This window comes from Tachysurus vachellii, chromosome 17 (genome assembly GCF_030014155.1).
Source record: "Tachysurus vachellii isolate PV-2020 chromosome 17, HZAU_Pvac_v1, whole genome shotgun sequence".
Taxonomy (NCBI): Eukaryota; Metazoa; Chordata; class Actinopteri; order Siluriformes; family Bagridae; genus Tachysurus; species Tachysurus vachellii.
Genome location: NC_083476.1, coordinates 21,356,911 through 21,368,925, shown reverse-complemented (window position 1 = coordinate 21,368,925; position 12,015 = coordinate 21,356,911). Strand labels below are relative to the sequence as shown.

General features: G+C 41.5%; 1 protein-coding gene across 4 annotated transcripts in view; it reads right to left on the bottom strand.

Annotated features, from left to right (window-relative positions):
• sgcd (sarcoglycan, delta (dystrophin-associated glycoprotein)) overlaps window positions 1-12,015 on the bottom strand; it is a 173,553-nt gene that overhangs the window by 28,683 nt on the left and 132,855 nt on the right. For all 4 annotated transcript variants that reach the window (XM_060891604.1, XM_060891605.1, XM_060891606.1 and 1 more), the window contains exons 4-5: window positions 11,111-11,198; window positions 8,801-8,920 (exon numbers count right to left, since the gene is read on the bottom strand). In XM_060891604.1, the coding sequence (XP_060747587.1) occupies window positions 8,801-8,920; window positions 11,111-11,198 (208 nt within the window). The remainder of the gene's footprint in view (window positions 1-8,800; window positions 8,921-11,110; window positions 11,199-12,015) is intronic.

Sequence of the window (12,015 nt, the reverse complement as noted above, 5' to 3'; positions counted from 1 at the left end):
TGGTGGTCAAGCAGCGGGAATCTGCACTCTCATCGGCACGGCACGGGCTTGACTGCCCAGCAAGGGAACTGACCCAGCAACTGAGGGGTTAACTCAAAGTGCTGGTCCAAATCCCGGATAAAAACAGAAAGGCGTCCGGCATAAAACCTGTGAGAAATCTGAATATGTGGTGACCATGAACAGTAAGCAGTAAGCGGATGAGAATGTCAACTCTCATCCACCTATCATTTGGAAGCTAGCAACCGGAGAGGGCTGGCAGAGCTTCTGTGAGACCAAGCGCAATCTGCCCGCTTCTGCATTTATACGCTTACGGATGCTTCTGATCTGCTACCGTCATTTTGCTTGATACAGATGGCTGTGTACGTACTGTATATACTGTATAGTTAGCAATGCTAGTTACATACTAAAGGGCATTATAAAGAACATTACTGGGGTAATAGCAACAGATGAGTGCCCTAAATTAGCAAACTAGAGAGTACAAAGGGCATGGCTAACCTCTTACAATAGTTGGTTATTAATAACTAAACAAATAACCACACCAAAGTGTGAAACTGATGCTTTTGCGAAATGAACGCTTAAATACACCACATAATGGAAACTCTGGTCCCCTGGTTAAGTGTTTATATTTTTTTTTATAGGGATAAATCGAGTTTGTCGAGTCTTGCTGAATGAAGTTGTAAAGTGAGGAACGGAATAAATAAATTATGAACCTCAAGGTGCTTTTACCAAGACCTCAGGGAGGTACAGAGCATCCCTGCAATGGCCCTAAGTGCTGCTGGCATTACTCTACAAATGCCCTGCCAAGAAAACAAAACTTTCCTGATGGATGTCAGAAGAAATGACAGGACAGAAAGTCCTGCTATGGTCCTTAGGAAGGAACCTGCGGAGAACCGAGATTTCTGAGTTCGATTTATTTCCATCAAGAATGCAAACAAAATGATGTCAGTTATGTAACCAGTGCATAATGCATACATGAGAATGTGTCAGACATAATAACAGATTCATTATTTATTCAAACACACCATCAAGCCTCTTTATATGAGGGTTAGATTTAATTATATTTGCCCCTGTGCCAACTCAATCTACATACACAATAGGGTGCTTAGGTTATTAGATGTTGCAATCAAATGTATGTTTACCTCATTTGGCCCAGCAGACACTTTTGCAAATCTGCACTGCAAACTTAATAACAAATTCATTTACATCCACCGTATAGAGAACTGAAGTCTTATTACATAAGCATGAACTCCGTAACTGAAGACAGCCATCAGATTAAGTTCATTTATTTCACTAATAGTATCAAAGTGGCAGATTTTACTCTTCTCACAGAGGGGCATCACTGGTTACGGTGTGTATGTTGTGCGTGTGTGTGTGTGTGTGTGTGGGTGTGTGTCCTCTCACAAAACCCAACATTAAAGTATCGGGTGGTTTTTCTGTTAAATTAGATGGGAATGGGAGGTCAGAGCTGAAGCTTACAGCATAAAGAAAGCCCATAATCACTTACATTAATGCATCCAGGATGTTTCTGCTACACATTGGGATGCATTTAATGCTTTCATTAATTTTACCAGCAGCAGGAGTTTGGGGTCATGGCGGCTGAATGAGTTAGAGGAGGAAAGCTGACTTCTTTATATTTTGAGGACTAGACATACTGTAACTAAGGTTGTCAGAAACTATTGTAGGCGAGTGCAAACAAAAATACATCATAAAGTGGAATGGATTAATCAGAATTCCTACAGGAGCAAATGGAATTAGGTTGGCTTGTGTGGGATTGGTCGGAATTCCTTCAAATGAGGGGTAGGAGTATGTGGGATCGGTCAGAATTCCTTCAAGAGTATACTGTATGTGAGCATTTGGGATTGGTCTGAATAACTTCAAATAAGGGTGAGATTGGTCAGAATTCCTTCTCAAGAGTGTGTGAGCATGTGAGATGCATCAGAATTCCATCAAGAGAGCGTGGAATTGGTTGGAATTCCTCCAAGTAAGGGTGAAATTTGGTCATGTGGACAGGATGAGTTTGTGTAAGAATTCCTACAAGAGAGGGTGGGGGGTCATGTGGGATTGGTCTCAATGCCTTCACGAGAAGGTGGGATTGTGTGTGTTTCATAAGAATTCCTTCAAAAGACGATAGGAATGTTCAATCTGTCCAAATTCCTTTTAGAGAAGGTGGGACTGGTCGGAAGTTCTCCAAGAAACAATGAGATTGTTTGTGATTCATCAAAATGCACATCGTGGCCTAATGGTTAGAGTCTGACTCCTAACCCTAAGGTTGTGGGTTCGAGTCTCGGGCCTTGAGCAAGGCACCGAACCCCCCAACTGCTCCCTGGGCGCCGCAACATAAATGGCTGCCCACTGCTCCGGGTGTGCGTTCACGGTGTGTGTGTGTGTGTGTTCACTGCTGTGTGTGTGCACTTTGGATGTGTTAAATGCAGAGAACGAATTCTGAGTACGTGTCACCGTACTTAGCCGTACGTCATGTCACTTTCACTTCACTTCACTTCAAAATCCATTCAAGAGAGGATACGATCGTGGGTGATTGGTCCAAATTCATTCTATAAAAGGTGGGATTGGTCAGAATTTCTTGAAGATAGTTATTGACTATTCCTCTAGTTTTTTAGGGTTAGTAGTCAGGTAAAAATGCGGTACATACTGTATGGATCCAGGTAGGCACTACGCCACGGGCCTGCTGTGAGTTTTAGAACAAATGCTAGTGTGAAGATGTTGAGTGATAGTGTACTACAGTATGAGCCACTTCAGTGTGTGCACGAATAGTATTCTGCCAGTTAAAATCATCTGCCAAATGAATAAATGTGAGCGCTTAACAAACTGCCGTTTGGTCTGCGCGGCCAAGAAAAGCTCCATCCTTTTGTAAGAAAACGAATGAGTCCATGACAGCAGGACAGATTTCTAAACATCTTTGGAACGTCTATAGTCCATTGGCTCTAGTATGCTAGCGTGAATGCAAGGTAATGGAGTGTGCATTAGAGAAAATGATCAGTGGAAAAAAGAAAGAGTGTAATCTGTTTAGAAGAAGTTTGGTGCTAGCTCGGAGAGTAATGTACAATCAAGTGCTACGCAAAACAACCTTGAAGAGTCAAAGCTTTTTTATTTCCTAAAATAAACACCTGGAGAGACGAAAAATGCTCAGAACATAGAGGATTTTAAATGAATGAACCTAGATGCCTTCGCTTTCTGTCACATGAAATACGCTTTCTTCAGTCTTGCCAAATGTGATGAAAAAGGGAAGATGCTTTCAGGTGGCTGTGCTGATGAGTCACTTGTACCTGTATCATTTATCATGCAAAGTGAAGGTGGTATTTATAAGTAATGTTGTGAAATACTAAGAAAAAAAAACTCATGGTTTCTATTTGTCTGATCTTCAAATGTCAAGTTTGAGTGAATCTGCGTCATTCACTGTGTAGCATTTGGCAGACTTCTTTATCCAGAGTAACTTACTTTTTAAAATCATTTTATGGAACTGAGAAATGGAGGGTTAAAAGCCTTGCTCAGGGGCCCAAACAGTGGCAGCTTGGTGGTCCTGAGATCGAACTCACAACCTTCCAACCCGTAGTCAGTAGTCCAACACCTTACCCACTCGGCTACCACAAACCCCAACCTGTGTCCATTGTACGTAGCCTAAGACTTCTGTCCTTAGCCTACAGGAGAGGAACCTGCTGTGGTCTTCTGCTGTTGTTTTGAACACAGCGCAAGGTCCAACATGTAGCACATACAGTACGGTGATGCTTTTCTTCTCATCATGGTTGAAAAGAGTGATCATTTGAGTTACTATAGCCTTCCTGTCAGCTCTAACTAGTCTGTTCATTTACTTTTGATCTTTCTCATCAATTAGGAATTTCCACTTTCTACCTACAGAACTTTTTTTTGCACCTTTCTATACAAACTGTTGTGTGTGTATCTGTTTGGAAAACTCCCAGGAGATCATTAGTATCTGAAATACTCAAATTAGCCCATCTGCCACCACCAACCATGCCACTAGTTAAAGTCACTGAAGTCACATTTTCCCCCCATTCTGATGTTTGATGCAAAGCTCCTGTCCTGTACATGTATGATTTTATGAATTGCACTGCTGATGTGATCGGTTCATTGGATACATGCAGGAATGTTCAGCTGGTCAGCTGTAAGCTTTAACATCTATATATTTAAACTGAATTCTGTCTCTCTTGTATGTCACATTGAATACAAGCATCTGCCAAATGAATAAATGTTGCATTTACATTTATTCACGGAGTAAAAGCTTTTATCCAAAGTGACTTACAAATGAGGCAGAATACGATCCAGAGATCTAACTGAACTGAGGCCAAGAATGCATAAGAGCCAGACTGTTCTGGTTCTGAGACTTGAACTGACATCTTTCTGGCCACTAGTGCAGACCTCAGATCCCAGACCACAACACTACATTAACTACCCACATGAACCCCCAACTTTACTCCTGGTTTGTCAGAAAAGACTTTGGAATTTGAAAAACTTTACAACCTTCACTTAATTAATCAGTAAAGGTTAAATCTGTAAAAAGCACTAGGGGTTGAACAGAAATAAAGGCAAAGTCATATTCATGCACTTTATACCTCTTCGCACCAGCTGTATCTATTAACCTTTTAATTAAAGTGATATAATATTAGTAATAATACCGTGCCGGCCTGACTGTGGCTGCGGGAGAAACAAATCTCTAAGGAAAGACTCGCATATCACACTTTTGCTTTTTTATCAGCTTGCTTGTTAATGTCGGTTTTGCTGCCTTTTCCAGGTGAACATCAAGAATATACAATGCACAGGTTTGAGTTCTTCTTATTGCTTCATTTTTTCAGTAAGCACTTTAACCTTGACAAGGTCATGGACTCAAGGTCAGGGACTCAGGGTCTCAGGGATATTGACTCAGGGTCAGGGACTCAGGGTCTCAGGGTCAGGGTCTCAGGGATATTGACTCAGGGTCAGGGACTCAGGGTCAGGAACTCAGGGTCCTTGACTCAGGGTCAGGGACTCGGGGTCTCAGGGTCAGGGATTTACGGTCGGGTCTCAGGGTCAGGGTCTCAGGGCTATTGACTCAGGGTCAGGGACTCAGGGATACTGACTCAGGGTCAGGGACTCAGGGATACTGACTCAGGGTCAGGGACTCAGGGTCAGGAACTCAGAGTCCTTGACTCAGGGTCAGGGACTCGGGGTCTCAGGGTCAGGAACTCAGAGTCTCAGGGTTAGGGACTCAGGGTCAGGGTCTCAGGGATACTGACTCAGGGTCAGGAACTCAGGGTCAGGAACTCAGGGTCCTTGACTCAGGGTCAGGGAATCGGGGTCTTGGGGTCAGGAGCTCAGAGTCTCAGGTTCAGGGACTCAGGGTCAGGAATGCCGGGTCATGGACTCAGGGGTTCATGGTCAGGATTTCAGGGTCATTGTCAGGGTCTCATGGACATAGTTGGATCTGAGGCAGGTATAAACCCTCAATGAAACTCCAAGCAACTGCACATTAACACACACATCCACACTTATAATAATATCCAGTAGTATAGCCAACACTTCTAATGGTATGTCATGGGTGTTTTGACTCCCGGGAATCTAAACAAAACCAGAGACACATGCAAAATTTGTCTCATAATCTAACCACGGACAATGGGGCACCAAGAAACCACCCTACACCTGCCTGGTCCCTTTCTCTTTAATTTCAGATTTATTGACCTGCTAAATTTGATGAAATACCAACCCAACCTACCAGCCACCTGATCACAGAACAGATACCAAAATTCTGAGACACTCGAACACAGGCAAGAAATTCTGCTTATCCACCCTCTTCTACATACGCACACTCACAGACACTTACAAATGGCTAGTTTTCTTTGATTGACATGCCAAAGACAATTGACCAATTTACTCTTTTACTCAGTACTTTCTCAGGAGTGCCACCCCACTGATATTGTTTGGGTAAATGACTCAGGTATCTACGCTGCAGCTACACTGTTCATCATTTCACTTCCTAATATTCGGAGCCAGTTATTTTAGCATTGACACGAATTTCATTTGATGATGTGGTAAGAAAATTTACGAACGCCAGCACGGTTGTTTTATTCTTTATTTGTAGCTTGTAGTGAAATCGTATTCATATTAGCATAAAAAAATTAACGATTACATTTGGGATTACGGTATTTATATATTTTTTTCTCAAAGCAGGCCACAGATTGGTAGATCGGTTAGCGCTCAGGGTGGCTTTGATGTTGAAACGATAACGACGAAGGCACAAAGCTATGCATTTTTGATTAGATAAGATTAGATTAGATTAGCCTTGTTTAACGTGCGTAATACATGATTCATTTGTAAAGGCAAACACTACACCTACACTACAACACTACACATTACACCACATTCCTCTCCGAAGCAGAAAAACAATACGCCTGGAAACGCTTGTGATCTGTAACCTGCTGTATCGGATCGACGTTTAACCAGAGGCTACAACTGACACAGGCTGCTTAAGTGTGTTTAAAATATTACAGAAAAACCCTTTTCAGGTTCTTTTATACACATTGCTTTAAGGACCTACAGACAGTTTTAGCCTTGAGATTAAACATTTTCTGCTTGGTTTTGCTCTCAGCATGAGCTGATGATGGGGTCACTACTCTGACATTAAATATATATTTATTTTTTTTAAAAAAAAGCTGTACAGGTTGTTTGAGGAATTTCTTTTTTATATTTGACATTCTTTACAATTTAAATCTTTAAACAAGCTCTCTGCAGAATTCTCGATTCTGATTGGACAAATAGCGATGATTATGTAATTATATGCTAATGTGTAAATGGTCCACATAATCAATGCCTAATAATAAGTGGATTTAAATAAATATTTTTGTTAATAATAAATGTCAGTGTTCATCTTTGAATAACTATAAATGTGTGGGATTTCTTTTAAAACAGGGAACTAAAACTAAACTATATTAAATAAACTGTGTGCATGGACGGTGACTTAATGGTTAGCACGTTCGCCTCACACCTCAAGGGTTGTGGGTTCGATTCCCGCCTCCGCCTTGTGTGTGTGGAGTTTGCATGTTCTCCCTGTGCCTCGGGGGTTTCCTCCGGGTACTCCGGTTTCCTCCCCTGGTCTAAAGACATGCATGGTAGGTTGATTGGCATCTCTGGAAAATTGTCCGTAGTATTTGTGTGTGTGTGCCCTGCGATGGGTTGGCACTCCATCCAGGGTGTATCCTGCCTTGATGCCCGATGACACCTGAGATAGGCACAGGCTCCCCGTGACCCGAGGTAGTTCGGATAAGTGGTAGAAAATGAGTGAGTGAGTGTGTGCATGGAATTAAATGGATAAATAAATAGATGATGTGAGATAACTTCATACTGTAAATCTAAATGTTCCCTGGCAGCATGTTGGTGTCACAGTAAAACCATCACTTAAGTGTTTAGTTTTATTGCTTACACATTTTTTTCCTTTCTGTCTTTCAGAAAAATACATATTCATAATTAATGGGAAATAGAGACGTATCTACGTGTGCGGTTTTGCTGGAGATTTATAACTTTAGGTCTGGTTCAGTTTTGCTGTATCAGTATATTCTCTAGAATCATTTAGTACTCTATTAAATCATGTCGATTGTGTCACGAATGTGTTATTTAATACCACATGTTTTTTTTTAATGTTTAGAGATAAATATAATATTAGGTCGAATCTCCAGTATATTAGATAACATGAAATAATTTAGTAGAGTTAATAATTATTAATGCCTGACATTTGAATCTGCTCAGAATCGTTGAACCGCTCACTCTACATGATCTCTAATCACCTGTGAACGGATATTTAGTTGTTTTTTTTTGTTTAGTCGAGTGAAAACACAATGATCGATCCCAGACGAGGCTCGTAAGCTACGCAATCTTTACCTGTAGACCAGCAGAACTAATCTATAAATCCAGCTTTCAGGCGAATTTACCACATCTTCTGCTTTGCAAAGAGAACCGAGGTGAAGACGTGTGGTGCACTTACACCAATTACACCTGCACACTTATGTCTACAGGGGGCACGGTGGCTTAGTGGTTAGCACGTTTGCCTCACACCTCCAGGGTTGGGGGTTCGATTCCCGCCTCCACCTTGTGTGTGTGGAGTTTGCATGTTCTCCCCGTGCCTCTGGGGTTTCCTCCGGGTACTCCGGTTTCCTCCCCCGTCCAAAGACATGCATGGTAGGTTGATTGGCATCTCTGGAAAATTGTCTGTAGTGTGTGATTGTGTGAGTGAATGAGAGTGTGTGTGTGTGTGCCCTGCGATGGGTTGGCACTCCGTCCAGGGTGTATCCTGCCTTGATGCCCGATGACGCCTGAGATAGGCACAGGCTCCCCGTGACCCGAGGTAGTTCGGATAAGCGGTAGAAGATGACTGACTAATGTCTACACACTTAAGATGTTTTCCATGACACCGTTAGCTTTAATAAGATACTGAATCTTGACATTTTTTTCACGTCTAACATCAGCACTTTGTAGCCCCGCCCCTTTTGCAATATGTTGTGAGTGTTGAGTGTTCTTGAAGTGCACTTATTATTGTACGTGATTTGGGACCCAGCTATTGTGTGAAGAATCGCAGCAAATTTTTTACTTGATTAGAAGTTGTGTTTTTTTTTATATGTCTTGGGTTTGGCACGCCAGTCAGGTCTACTTTAGTCATGGTACAAGTTAAACACACACTTTTTTTTACTGAAATGACCACGCTGTGTGTAATAAGCTCAGGAGAGTCATAACCTGAACTGTGTCTGTAAATTCAAATACAGGCTTCCTTATTAAATTGATAAATTTCATTTTATTCACTCACCCAGGACTCGTAATCTCTCAGCTCCCACCACAACCTCGTGGTCGTCGGCGGAGAAAAGTAGCTTTCCTGTGTTCGACTTCACCTCAAGCATCCTGCCCCGTGCGTGAACTCCGTGAGAACCTGACAAGGGATTAGAGAATTGACTACTTTTTAATTACACCTCAACATGAAATATTAAATTTCCCCATTGATTCCATAAATAATACATCAGATTAGATACTAGAGAGAGAGAGAGAGACAGACTGTGTGAGTGTGTGTGTGTGTATGTGTGAGAGTGTGTGGATGTGTCTGTGTGTGTGTGTGTGTGTGTGGACGTGTCTGTGTGTGTGTGTGTGAGAGTGTGTGGACGTGTCAGTGTGTGTGTGTGTGTGTGTGTGTGTGTGTTTGTGTGTGAGAGAGAGTGTGTGTGCGTGTGTGTGTGTATGTGTGAGAGTGTGTGGACGTGTCAGTGTGTGTGTGTGTGTGTGTGTGTGTGTGTGTGTGAGTGTGTGGACGTGTGTGTGTGTGTGTGTGTGTGTGTGTGAGAGTGTGTGGACGTGTCTGTGTGTGTGTGTGTGTGAGAGAGTGTGTGAGAGAGTGTGTGTGCGTGTGTGTGTATGTGTGAGAGTGTGTGGACGTGTCAGTGTGTGTGTGTGTGTGTGTGTGTGTGTGTGTGTGGACCTGTCAGTGTGTGTGTGTGTGTGTGTGTGTGTGTGTGTGTGTGTGTGAGAGTGTGTGGACGTGTCAGTGTGTGTGTGTGTGTGTGTGTGTGTGTGTGTGTGTGTGTGTGTGTGTGTGTGAGAGTGTGTGGATGTGTCAGTGTGTGTGAGAGAGTGTGTGTGCGTGTGTGTGTGTATGTGTGAGAGTGTGTGGACGTGTCAGTGTGTGTGTGTGTGTGTGGACCTGTCAGTGTGTGTGTGTGTGTGTGTGTGTGTGTGTGTGTGTGAGTGTGTGGACGTGTCAGTGCGTGTTTGGACCTGTCAGTGTGTGTGTGTGTGTGTGTGTGTGTGTGTGTGTGTGTGTGTGTGTATGTGTGAGAGTGTGTGGACGTGTCAGTGTGTGTGCGTGTGAGAGCAAGAGAGAGAGATAGAGAGAGAGAGAGTGATAGAGAGAGTGGGGGGTTGTTTGAGTGTGTGTGTGTGAGAGAGAGAGTGTGTGTATGTGAGAGAGAGAGTGTGTATGTGAGAGAGAGAGTGTGTTTCTGTACATGTGTGTGTGTGTGAGAGAGAGAGTGTGTATGTGAGAGAGTGTGTACATGCTTGCGTGTGTGTGTATGTGAGAAAGAGAGTGTGTTTCTGTACGTGTGTGTGTGTGTGTGTGTGTGTGTGTGTGTGTGTGTGTGAGAGAGAGCAGAATGGGTTTCATTTGTGCCAAAATTAAATTAAGTCAAATGTAATTAAATGAATTATCAGAATAATAACAGCAGGCATCGCAGTTGGGTTCAGTGTAAAGTCAAAACTTGCAACATTTAAAAAACTCTCAGTTTTTCCTGAAGATTATTTTTGTTTCCTAATAATTAAATGTTTCTAAGATAACCTCTTTTTATATATTTATATTTCTACACACATCAATAAAATCTATGGATATTTTCAGAATATTTCATTACTAGATTTTATCTTTTGTCTCAGGATGATTTTGTGTCCTAATTGCCTCCATATTTATTGTAATGTTTGGCTTCGGTTAAAAAGCCAGATTACAAAACCGCCTCTTTATTCCTTTGTTCACTTAACGATCGTTAGCATCGTTAGTGAGCGGCCCTGAGTGACTGAAGTGACTGTAAAGCGTCACAGACTCGTTAACGAGCTGAGGCTGGTTTCATATTTGAACTAAACTAATTAAATTTCTGTGTTTTAACATGGCATTAAAACTGCAGTCAATTAAGGAAAGCTAAATAGCTTTTTCTCGTTAAAATACACTTCGTGCTAAAGAAGACGTAAAAACATGGATCTCAGCCTGTCGCCGATGTCGGTAAACCTCGGGTTGTGGTGAAGACGTGAAGTCCCACCTGAAATCAGAGCGACTCGGTGGCCGTCCAAGATGTCTTCCTTTATTAAGCAGTAAAAACACCATCTGTCTGGCGCTCCTAACACTTCCTGCATGATTCCGTTCTCACTCCTCTAACACCTCGAGCCTGATTCGTCTTCTGGAGGACGTTTATAGGATAAACTTCACAAAGACGAGCACAGATCCGGTTCTGTCTGCTCTGATCGATTAAGTCGGTGATTAAATGGACGGTTCGGATCCGAAGGTACTATTTTCTCTCTGAAGTGAATCCAGCTGTTTCCTCTGAACATCGGCGGTGTTAGTTCGGTTCTGTATAGTGGAACTTACCAGCAACCAGCTGTGAGACCAGTTGGTTTTTCCCGTTCAGGATGTTGACCGAGATGTTTTTTGATGATTGCAGGAAAAGAGGGCTACCCTGTAGGAAGAGGTAGAAAAAGAATAACCTTTATTTATCCGGTATAACAAACATTTTATTATACAGCTAATGTTTCTTTTTTTATTATTATTATTATTATTATTTTAATCTTTATCCTCATAGTTTTTTTTTATCGATTCTTTATATTTATTCTTCCTCGCTTCATATTACTGTGCACCAGTTTACCAGTGCCTTGTAGACAGAGATGGGGGACTTGACTCGAGTCAGACTTAAGTCGCAAATTTGAGACTTGTGACTCGCTTGACAAATATTAAAACAAGACTCGACTTTACTTTGACTTGACGTTCATGACTTGAGACTCGACTCGGACTTGAGTTAAATGACTCAGAGATGGGGGACTCGACTTGACTCGAGTCAGACTTAAGTCGCAAATTTGAGACTTGAGACTTACTTGTGACTTGCACGTGTGTGACTTACTCCCACCTCTGCTTGTAGATCTAAAACCCACAGTAACTTGGCAATAAAGGTGATTCAGATCCTAAAAACGTTAATAAATAAATAGATAAATAAATAAATAAATAAATAAATAAATAAATAAATTGATAAATAAATAAATAAATAATTTTTTTTTCTTTTTGTTGTTGTTTTTTTTTACAAGATTGACTTGGCCTAACCTAAAAGACAGAAATATAAAGCAATTAAAATATTACCAAAAAAAAGAGAGAAAAAAATTAATAAAAAAAATAAACAAACTAAATAAACAAACAAATAAATAAGTTGTTTACAAGCTCCTTCGATTCTGTAAATTTTACATTGTTTCCACAGTTTGAAGCGAACACGATCAACAAAAAAGCTG